The sequence below is a fragment of the Saccostrea cucullata genome, unplaced genomic scaffold (assembly GCF_032062105.1).
Source record: "Saccostrea cucullata isolate Sc308-1 unplaced genomic scaffold, CSIRO_AGI_Scuc_v1 ctg3, whole genome shotgun sequence".
Lineage (NCBI taxonomy): Eukaryota > Metazoa > Mollusca > Bivalvia > Ostreida > Ostreidae > Saccostrea > Saccostrea cuccullata.
Genome location: NW_026935858.1, coordinates 14,648 through 26,486, shown reverse-complemented (window position 1 = coordinate 26,486; position 11,839 = coordinate 14,648). Strand labels below are relative to the sequence as shown.

General features: G+C 39.5%; 1 protein-coding gene across 1 annotated transcript; it reads left to right on the top strand.

The window, feature by feature from the left end:
• The first annotated feature begins 628 nt into the window (after positions 1-628).
• LOC134243975 (E3 ubiquitin-protein ligase Itchy homolog) lies at positions 629-11,267 on the top strand. The gene is made up of 3 exons (XM_062726218.1): positions 629-829; positions 2,671-2,820; positions 11,069-11,267. Exons 1-3 carry the CDS (start codon positions 658-660, stop codon positions 11,242-11,244), a joined length of 498 nt encoding a protein of 165 aa, XP_062582202.1. The 5' UTR covers positions 629-657; the 3' UTR covers positions 11,245-11,267.
• Positions 11,268-11,839: the final 572 nt, after the last annotated feature.

The following is an 11,839-nucleotide window of genomic DNA, read 5'->3' as shown; positions in this document are numbered from 1 at the left end:
ACTATGGATAGGGCACAGCACTTTGTTGAATGCACAGTTTGTGACTCCAATGCTCAGTTTCACTGTAACACGTGTCAGTTTAACCTCTGCGAGGACTGTAAAAATCGCCACCAGAAAAGAAAGGAAACCAGAAGCCACGATGTTGTTCATTACAGCCAGAAAAACAAAACTACAATGCAGGAGCGGTGTAAACTTCATCCTGACAAAATATACAACGCTTGCTGTAAGCCTTGTGATATACCTGTATGTATGAAATGTGTGGTAAGTCTCCACAATAGACATGAGTTAATTGATATCGAAGATATGTGGAAAGCAAAAATGGATGAATTAATGGGTTTTGTTCATCTTTTGAGAGATGAAAGCCTTAAGAATAGTACACAACTTGCAACGCAAATTGAACAGAATAAAAGAGAGTGCATTTTTGAGATTTCAAAAATACGTTCGGATTTAAAATCAACAGCACAACATATCAAAAACCTCGTTGATGACATACTACAAGAAAAAAGTCAAATGCTGGCGATCATTGAAGAATCCATGATGACAGAGTTGCAAAGTCAAGAAAAGAAAATGCAGAAATTTATTTCGGATATACATGTAAATACTCTTCTTAAGGACAACGAAGCACTTAAATCAATCCCTCCATCGACAGAATTCATTATGACACACTATGAAAGAGTTGAAGCCATGAAAAGAATGATTCATATTCCAGAATTGTTACAGGTCACATCTCCAACACATCAGCGGTATAGTTTTAATCGAAAATACATTGAGAAGTTATTTGGAAATATACAAGTTGATCAACAACAAACAGCGCCTAAAAGACAAATAGGTAAGAACTTAACTTAATTTTCTTGATACAATCAGCGATGATCCATGAAAAAGAAAGATAAAAAGCAGTTTCAGACTCAGAAATCCATTCAAACAAAGCAAACCAGGACCAAAGCTACACGGACCTCTAAAAGTGTCTTTGATACATCTTTACAATATTTTAAAATTCAAGTCTACAAATTAAGGAACTTGTAGTTTTTACTGCACTACTTTCTTCTCCTACCGATTCTAAAAATAATTAGAAGGATGTTCCCAATTGATACCCATAGGGATTCCGACAGAATGTTGGGCGACCTGTTTCCAAAAAAATCAGCAAATACAATTTATCATTGAGTCAAATGAGTGACGCTTTTCATACTAATTGTTAATCCATTATTTATACACTGAACTGACGACGGATTTTTCCGTTATTTCCGGATCATGACAAGGAGTATGTGGCGGGTGTGACCGGTCAGCAGGAGATGCTTACTCCTCCATGGTATTTGGAAAACCTTCCACCACAAAATATAGTTTCTGGCTTAATCCTATTTGAATGGAATTTAATCGCGTTTTTTTTTCATCGGATATAGTTTAATTTGCATTGTAGAATCCAGATTTAATGTTAGAAATTAAATATGATGCAGAATCCTAGAAATAAAGGTCCAGACCAAAATTTAAAGAAGCTCTAAACACTAACAGAAACTATTTTTTGGACCCGGAGGAAAAATATATCACATAAAGATAATTATGCATACTGAGATTTTTTCATTCATTTAGAACATAGGGTACGTGCCTTAATTGCGCAGGAAAAATATTCAAAGACAATGGACTATTTGGGAGCAGAAATCACTGTTGTTTCCTTACATTGAGAAAATTAATGAATATAATTAATTAAATTTCTTACCCTTGGTCTTATTTAAAACTATTTTAATCTATTATAAATTATGTAATTAACGGTAAATAACAATTTCTTTAATCTTACATATAAGGGTAGATCACTCTAACTGCATAAAACTACCCAATAAATTGAGCTCTTTGGTGTGCAGTGTTAAGAGCGTCCTTCAGAAAATGTGGTTACCTGTTTTGTCAACTGGGAAGTACATATGATCATGTACTTCATCACTTCTGATGATTAAATGCAAGTGGGTAGATGGCTTTCATAGTCATGATATTGCCCCTCAATCGATCAATGCGAAATTTTTACATTCATTTGATAACATTCTGACAGGTGTTTAGTAGGTCTTCTTTCTAATGTTTAGTTATTGTCTGGCGTAATCTGTCATAGAATTATAACATATTTGAAATTATGGCCTCACCTTAAAGATCGATGTTCTCTAACTTTTTGCCTCTTTAAAGAACTAATGTATTAGGTCCTCGTTATAAACTATATTCGTGTCATGTCACCAGTGATGACGTGTCCAGCGGGGCTATTGCCATAGGGTGAGGAAGAACATTAACACTTTAATTTGGAGCATTATGTGTAAGATGCTTGATAAAATTTTAATGTTTTTACAAAAGGTATATGTAGCAGTGAATAAAAGGAGACAACCACATTACATGCATACCAGTTTCTTGTAAGACTACACGTAGTCTCACAATATACAACTTCATCAAGAATTATTTGTAGATATGTTCTTGGTATTTTTTGATAGACATAATACAAGATAAGTTAACTCGGGATTATATCTCACTATGTAATGCAGGGAGTAGATACATCGATAAACATTTCAGGTTCCTGACACAAAGGTACACATAACATTCATAGTAAAATGTTGTTAATTTGTAAATTGTGCAGATTTTAATATTTAACATTTTCATTTAAAGTTATTAAAAGAAATGCTTCAGTTGCAATTGTTTTAATAGTTGCCGAGTCTGAATTTTCCAAACAAAGGACAATGTCCCCAGACCTTCCAGATGGATGGGAGAAGAGACTTGATCACAAGTCAAATAGGTACTACTACGTCAACCACATAACGAGAATCACCCAGTGGGACTCACCTTATATCCAGACAAGTAAGTAATCATTTAACATCAGACAACCTCATATTTAAACAAATAAAACCTCCTCACAATCAGCCAAGTGCGTAACTACTCGAAGATTATAAGATAAATTTTAAAAAACCCTCTGAAATCCATTTGTTTTAATTAAAGTGAATTTATTGCACTGTAATGTAAAGAAAAGACAAAATTTTTAAAAAGAGAATTATGAATCTAGTATATAGAAAGACTGTCTGATCTAATTGATTAATATTTACTGTAACGTGCGGGACCCGAGCGATCTACCTTGGGCCCGTACTTGGTTATGCCCAAGTCTTATAAGGACAATATTAAAGTGCAAAATATACAGATAAAAGAAATTCAATATATACAAATATAGGTACACTTGCCTAGTGTCAATTAAGTTTAAGCAATATATACAAATATTAAGGACGCTTGTCTAGTGTATGATTAAACAATAAACAGATTCCTGCCACTTGGCTATATCAACACCACTTGGCTATGCTATACGAACGACTGATTACCCACTTGGCTTGGCTAATCTCCAAAGCCACTTGTCTATACCGGCCACCTGGCAGTAGGGCCACAAGGTGTTCCTATCCACTTGGCTAAGCAGGCGCCACTTGGTCACCTCTAAGTCCTTTTGGCTTTCACAAATGCCACTTGGCTGTACACGTCTACTGCCTACACAAGGTTTTCTCGACCTATGCTACAAGTATCTCCTCTTACTTGTAGACTACTTTGGCTATACTGTGAGCTTACAATTCTCAATCACTTTTCAGTCAGAGATTCGTCTTCGTCAACTTTATAACGAAGTGTATAGACACCTAACCCACTGGCCATTTGCCTACTTATATAATCTACACATCAATGATAATAAGTGCGGGAATATGTTTCCGTAAATTTCGGAGCATACTTTGCTCATCTTAACCAAAGTTATGTTTTTGTTGTATTTTTATCTATATAACATTCTTTGTTGTAAAATCATACAATCAAATACCTGTTAATTACATTATTTACAATTATTTATTGATTAAAGCAATGTAACAAAAGGGCGATAACTCTAAATCGTTTCATTTCTCCCCCCTTAGGTCATGCGTCCCGCATGATAATCTGTACATGTCAATATTGCACTACTTGGTACAAAAAAAAAAATGTCATGTAATCAAAATAAGCTGGCTGCTATTTACAACTGACTACCCCTGGCTAGGGCACCGATATTAATATACAAAGTCTTGGAGCCAACCGGGTGCTTTTCTGACTCTACCAGAACGAAGAGTTTCAAGGTTGTTGTCAACCTCGCTTGGTAGCTGTTCTATCTCATTGACAGGCTCCTCGCTTTCAACAGTACTAGAGTCTGCATTTGTAGGAGGACTTTGTTCCTCGTCTCGCAAAATTTGATCACGCTTCACCCTGAGCCTGTCTACGTGTATAACTTGGGTCTTTCCACGTGACCCACAGTTCACCTTGTATGTAACATCAGTCACCTTGTCTATAATTTCATAAGGCCCTCGCCAGTAGCTCGTGAACTTTGGAGACAGACCAACTTTCCGCAAAGGGAAATAGACATAGACATGATCTCCCTTGCTAAACTTTTGCCACGAGAGCTTCTGATCGTGGTATTTCTTTTGGCGGACCATAGCTGCCTTGATATTCTCTCTGACAAACTTATGGGCCTCTTCCATTCTTTCTTTGAGTTGCCAAGCCCATTTGTTTTTGGGAATGTACTTCACTGCATTTGGCATTTCATACATTATGTCAAGAGGCGTAGATACCTCTCTTCCGAGCATCATGTAATTTGGCGTGAAACCAGTGGTTTCATGTACTGATGCCCGGTATGCCATCATTACATACGGCAGGTAACTGTCCCAGTCAGAGTGGTGCTCATTGACATATGCGCTCAACATTGTGGCGAGTGTTTTATTGAAGCGCTCTACCATCCCGTCACTTTGCGGGTGATACGGGGTGGTACGAGTCTTCTTTATTTGGAGCACACGACACATCTCAGAGAAAAGTTCACTTTCATATTGGCGTCCTTGATCCGAGTGGATACTGGACGGTACGCCAAATCTTGACACCACTTCCTCTACTATTATCCTTGCAACTGTAGCTGCCTCCATGTTAGCCATTGGGAAACTCTCAGTCCACTTGGTGAAGTAATCAGAGACAACAAGTATATACTTGTTGCCATTTTCAGTGACTGGGAGTTCACCAAGGATGTCCGTTGCAATTCTATCCATTGGTAATCCGCTTTCTACAAGTGTCATTGGTGCCTTTCTTTTCATCTGAGGATTCTTCCGTCTGGAGCACTTTTCACACCCTGCTATATAGGCCCTTGTATCTGACTGTAAACCTGGCCAGTAATACTTCTGGCGAATTCGTGCAAGCGTCTTGGTTACACCCAAATGACCAGCGGTCTTCATGTCATGACAATATTGAAGAACCATTCTACGTTCTGTCGCTGGTACTACTGCCTGCAAGCTAGAGAAATTTCCCTCAGTGTACTTTCTGCACAAAACATTATTCTCCAGAATAAGGATACCCCATTGAGACCAAAGAGATCTTACAACATATCCTAAACCACTTATCTCTTTGTAATCAGGTCGTCTTTTCTCAAGCAACCAACTCTTTACAAGTTTCAAGTCACTGTCCTGATCTTGAACATCTTTTATCTTACAGTATGGCTCATCAGTAGCGCTTGCTTTTGCCGCATTGCAAACGGGTGCCTCTTTGTCTGGTTCATATCCGCATTGGCGACATGGAACTCTGCTTAGGGCATCTGCATTTCTATGTTGCAGCCCTGGACGATGCTGGATTTGGAACTTGAAGGCGCTGAGTGTTTCCAGCCACCTAGCCAGTTGGCCTTCAGGATTCTTAAACTGAAACAACCATCTCAGCGACCCATGGTCACTGCGGACAAGGAACTCCTTACCGTAAAGATAGTGCTTAAAATACTTTACAAAGTGCACTACAGACAGAAGTTCTTTCCTTGTCACGCAGTACTTTCGTTCACATTTGGTCAGGGTCCTGCTTGCATATGCTACTACTCGCTCACTGCCATCTACGTTTTGTGACAACACTGCCCCAATGGCCTGATCACTCGCATCTGTATCCAATACAAAGGGCAGATTGAAATCCGGATGTGTTAGAACAGGAGAATTGGTCAGGTGGTGCTTTAAGCTTTCAAAAGCCTCTTGGCACTGACTTGTCCAGATAAATGGTTTCCCTTTCTCTGTCAAGGTATGGAGACATTTGGCAATGGCAGAGAAGTTCTTTATGAAGCGGCGATAATATCCGCATAGTCCCAGAAATGACCGAAGCTCGGTGACGTTTGCAGGCACCGGCCATTCCTTCACTGCAGCAATTTTGGTTGGATCAGTGGCCACACCCTTCTCAGAGACAACATGGCCAAGGTAAGTTACCTCTTTTGCAAAAAGGCAACACTTTTTGGCTTTTAACTTTAAGTTTGCACCTTGCAATCTGTCGAAGACTTTGGTCAGGTTATCAAGCATCTGGTCAAAAGTCTTACCGGTGACAATGATGTCATCTAAGTAGACTAGACAGATGTCCCATTGTAGCCCTAGCAGAACACTCTCCATCAACCGTTCAAAAGTTGCTGGTGCGCAACTTAAGCCAAACGGCATGACATTAAACTCGAAGAGACCTCGCCTTGTGGCGAATGCAGTCTTTGGCTTGTCAGCTGGCGCCATCTCCACTTGCCAGTATCCGGAGCATAGGTCAAGTGTAGAAAACCAAGAGGATCCCGACAACTGGTCTAGAGACTCATCGATCCTCGGGAGTGGATAGGCATCTTGGAGTGTACAACTATTCAGCCGACGGTAGTCTACACAAAACCTATGCGTCCCGTCCTTCTTCTTGACTAATACTATTGGTGATGACCAGGGGCTACTTGATGGTTGAATAACACCTTTCTCCAACATGTCATCTATGTTCTTGTCAACCTCGTTCATCAAATGGGCTGGTACTCTCCTTGGCTGTTGTTTAATGGGTCTACTGTCACCCGTTTCAATGTGATGTCTTACTATCCCTGTTCGACCAAAGTCAAAGTTGTTCTCTGCAAACAGACTTGTGTACTTTATAAGAAACTCCTTTGCCTTCTGTCTTTGTTCTGGAGTCAACCCGCTTTCTGATTTTCGGAGCAAATCAGCAAGATCCTTGCGTAGCTCTTTAAATGGTAACTTGTCACCAGACAAAGGCTTCTTCTGTATTTCCCCAATCTCTGTCAGTTGTCCTACAACTGTCCCTGTATGCAATACCTTGGACTCCTCACTGACGTTCATCAACCTTACAGGAACTATTTCCCGTGGACGCACCATCGTCCTTGCTGTCAGTGTACTCTCATTCATAGTCTCCTTGCATACTGGCTCCACTATACTGTCGCATTTTGGCAGATTTAAGCCATCTGGTACACATACTTTTCCTTGGATGATAACCTCACTTCTTGGGGGAATACTCACTGTGTCAACAGTGGTAATACGGAAACAACCTAGTGACCCCTCTATTGTCATATTAATGTCCTTCCCATTGATGGTCAGCACTTCATTACTCATGTCTATAGTACAATTGTTTTCCTTAAGGAAGTCAAGACCTAAAATGCCATCTACTTTGATGTCTGTCACCACAGCTTCATTGTGGTATGTCTTTTTGTCAATAGTGAAATTAAACTCCGCCTTCCCTCTGACGGACAATGGAGTTCCGTTGGCTGACATAATGGTTTGGCTAACTTTGTGCAGATTAGGTCTGACTGTTTCAGGCAATCTCTCATACAGCCTTGTCGATACGAGAGTAACAGTAGCACCGGTGTCAACCAAAACTTTTGTTTTCTCACCCTGGATATTGACACTGACATACAACCCACATTCTTCAATTGAAGATCCCAGACCAACAGACACTTGGGGACCTTTATTTGGCCCTCTGTCATCTTGGCGAGTCTTTGACTTGTGGTCATCAGATTTACTGTACTTCTGCTTCGACCTATTTCTCAACGTAGGACAATTGCGCTTGATATGCCCTGGTTGGTCACATTCATAGCAAATGACTTCTGGTCTTGGCCTATCTCTATCTGCTTTCTTTCCACTGTTCTTATACCACCTGTTATTCTGTATTTGCCTTGTTGTCTTTAATTCTTTCAACTCATCTGCTAAGTTTTTCATACTATCTTCAACAGACTTCATCCAAACCTCCAGTCTGCCATTTACAAGCGTCTCCGGTTGCTCTTCTGCCACAGCTGATCTTAAATGCCCCTTTAGCTCTCGTTCCCTTCTTTCGACTCTATTATATGCCTCTAGTTCAACTGCCAGGCTTATTGCCTCATTAAGATTGGCTGGCCTTGACTGTTTGATTCGAATACGAATATCTGAATCTATCAGTGCATCTATGAAATGGTCTTTTGCAAGGGTCTCCCTGACTTCACCAGGCGCTGTAGGGTATGCTAAGTTTGTAAGACGACGAATTGCCTGACCAAGCTCAGATAACGTTTCAGTAGCCTTTTGTCGCCTTTCTTTGAGCTGCACTCTGTACAAATCGGTCTGGTTCGGGGGAGAGAATCTTTCTTGCAAAGATCTAACAAGTGCCCCATATTGCTGTCCCCTGTCACTTGGCATGTCGCCTAGCACAGCTTGTGCTTGCCCTCGCAGAGACAACGCAAGGAACAACCCCTTTTTCACTTCGTCCCAGCCATTGACATTTGCACATGCTTCAAAATGGCACTTGTAATCGAGCCAAGAGCTCGAGCCATCATAAGTCGCTGGTTTAATGGCTATTTTATTGTCTCGATCCACCATAGACGTCTCTGTCCGCAATGGCATAGAAGCGTTGTCTTTGGGATCATTTCGCTCAGGAGACTTCTGGCGATTACTCGCACCGAAGGACATATTGCCTCTCAGCCAGTCATCATTCTCTTGTCCTCTGCCACGTGGCTCCTCAGCAAAGTGGACCTTTGGTCTAACCCCGCCGCTGGCATACGGATATCGAGATCTGTCTCTGGATTCATGCCTGTCGTAATTTGCCTCTTCTTGTACATGGCGGTTTATAAAGGAATATGGTGACTTGTCTCTAGGCTCAGGCCTTTTGTAGTTTGCATCTTCTTTTACATTTCGTTCTGTAAATGAATATGGCGACATTTCCCCTTGGTACAGGTCATATGATCCAGGTGACAAATTGGTTCGGCCTTTTGGTTCATAATGCTTGTCACCCTTAGGAGTAGAACTGTCAAGACGATAACGCTTCAATTTCTCCTCTATCCTGTCCATCGTCGCAAGCATACTCTCATCTACAGCAATGTGGTCTTTCCCCGTTGCACTCATAATGTCCTATAAGATCCCGCCGCTGCCACCAAATTTTGTAACGTGCGGGACCCGAGCGATCTACCTTGGGCCCGTACTTGGTTATGCCCAAGTCTTATAAGGACAATATTAAAGTGCAAAATATACAGATAAAAGAAATTCAATATATACAAATATAGGTACACTTGCCTAGTGTCAATTAAGTTTAAGCAATATATACAAATATTAAGGACGCTTGTCTAGTGTATGATTAAACAATAAACAGATTCCTGCCACTTGGCTATATCAACACCACTTGGCTATGCTATACGAACGACTGATTACCCACTTGGCTTGGCTAATCTCCAAAGCCACTTGTCTATACCGGCCACCTGGCAGTAGGGCCACAAGGTGTTCCTATCCACTTGGCTAAGCAGGCGCCACTTGGTCACCTCTAAGTCCTTTTGGCTTTCACAAATGCCACTTGGCTGTACACGTCTACTGCCTACACAAGGTTTTCTCGACCTATGCTACAAGTATCTCCTCTTACTTGTAGACTACTTTGGCTATACTGTGAGCTTACAATTCTCAATCACTTTTCAGTCAGAGATTCGTCTTCGTCAACTTTATAACGAAGTGTATAGACACCTAACCCACTGGCCATTTGCCTACTTATATAATCTTAGCAGTAATACTTTTTAGTGGCTAATTATGCAGGAATACGTTTCCGAGCATACTTTGCTCATCTTAACCAAAGTTATGTTTTTGTTGTATTTTTATCTATATAACATTCTTTGTTGTAAAATCATACAATCAAATACCTGTTAATTACATTATTTACAATTATTTATTGATTAAAGCAATGTAACAAAAGGGCGATAACTCTAAATCGTTTCATTTACATTTTCAATGTCTTTGTAAAAGATAAAATTACAAATAGTAAAATACTTTATAAATCTATTGGTTCATCTATATGCGCGATTGAAAAAAAAAAACACGTGTAGAGCGGGACAAATGGAGACAGAAGCAGGGCTTGTAGCACGTGAATTTGCGGAATCAAGGGTATGTATAATTATTTACGGAAGAACTGTCTGATTTTTTTTTCATGACGATGTTCAATCGATTTGCTTGTGTGGTAATTTTATGCATAAACTCCTTCGGTGTTCATGCAAATTTTCAAGCAAGCCACTCAATTGATTACATCTTGAAACCAACAAGATGTGTTTGTGAAACACTATGCGCCCGGTGGCAACAAATTAAAAAAAAATAATTTTTTTGGATAAAGGTCACAGTGAAGGTCACAAGGTCTTTGATCTTGGTATCATTTGAAAGATCTTGATTAGTAAAGTATGCATACCAAATATGAGGTCTCTATCTTTCATGGTTCAAAAGTTATGGTGAAGGTTCAAAAAAGCTATTTTCAGCATGTAAGACACGAGTCTAGGTAACAAGGTCATTGACCTTGGAGTCATGTGAAAGGGCTTAATTAGTGGAGTATGCATGTAAAATATTAAGTCTCTATCTTTCTTCACTCAAAAGTTATGGCAAAGGTTAAAGTTTGCTGTCAAAAAAGCTTTGTTTAGCGTATAGGTCACAGTCAAGGTCACAAGGTCATTGACCATGGTGTTTTTTTTAAAAAGCTTAATAAGTGTTGTATGTATACTAAATATTAAGTCTCCATCTTTAATGGTTCAAAAGTTATGGCAACGGTTAAAGTTTGCAAAAAATCCCATTTTTAGCATATAGGTCACAGTCAAGGTCACAAGGTCATTGACCTTGGTGTCATTTGGAAGAGCTTTATTAGTGGAGTAGGCATACCAAATATGAAGTCTCTATCATTCATGGTTCAAAAGTTATAGCGAAGGTTAAAGTTTGCAGACAAACAGACAGACAGACAGACAGGACAAAAACAATATACGCCTCGGATCTTTAGATCCAGGCGCATAAAAAAACAGACAGTTGTTCTTTAATTTAACCAGGGCGACCGTCTGGACAGCTGTCTGTTACTCATTCTAAAGATGAATCGTCAGCCCCAAACAGTGGACTAGCCCGGCCCAACTCCTTTCCTAAGATGAAGTTTGATGAGAAAAAGGCTCCAAACACTCGCCACATCGTAGACAGGACAATTGAACCACTGGAAAGGTACCACGTATAATGACTTTTAAATGGGAAAAGTCATATATAACTGACCGTCAATTGATCAAAAGCTATAAATATTTTTATTAACTTGTACTTACTTTAGTATGTTTCATATTTTGGAATCTCATTGCATGTTGAAAACTTGTAAGGGAACAGTATACATGTATATATATAAACACTAAGTACTTTTTCCGATTGCTTAAAATATCACTGATATTTCTCTTAACATTTTAGAGATGATAACCCTAAACCCTACCCCAAAAAGATTCTCCACGGAGATTTGAACCCAGTTTATGGAAAAGTGGTATGTACATGAAGGAATAGCAAAAAAATCTCTCTGGTATTTTTTGTACTGTGTTGTGTGATCTTATAAAATACTGAACCGGATGATGATTCTAATTATATTGCAGATTTAGGGGTCGTAATATCTGTCATTGCGGAATAGATTTCCACATTTTTTACACAACAGGCACTCGTTTCATACAAGGCATCTTAATTTTTTACCACACGGTTATGAATTAATTTTCAGCCTGAGTGACCTCAAACAAATATTGTATCCAATTATTAATCATTAGTCTTCTTCAATAAGAGTGTTCAATTCGAGAGACATT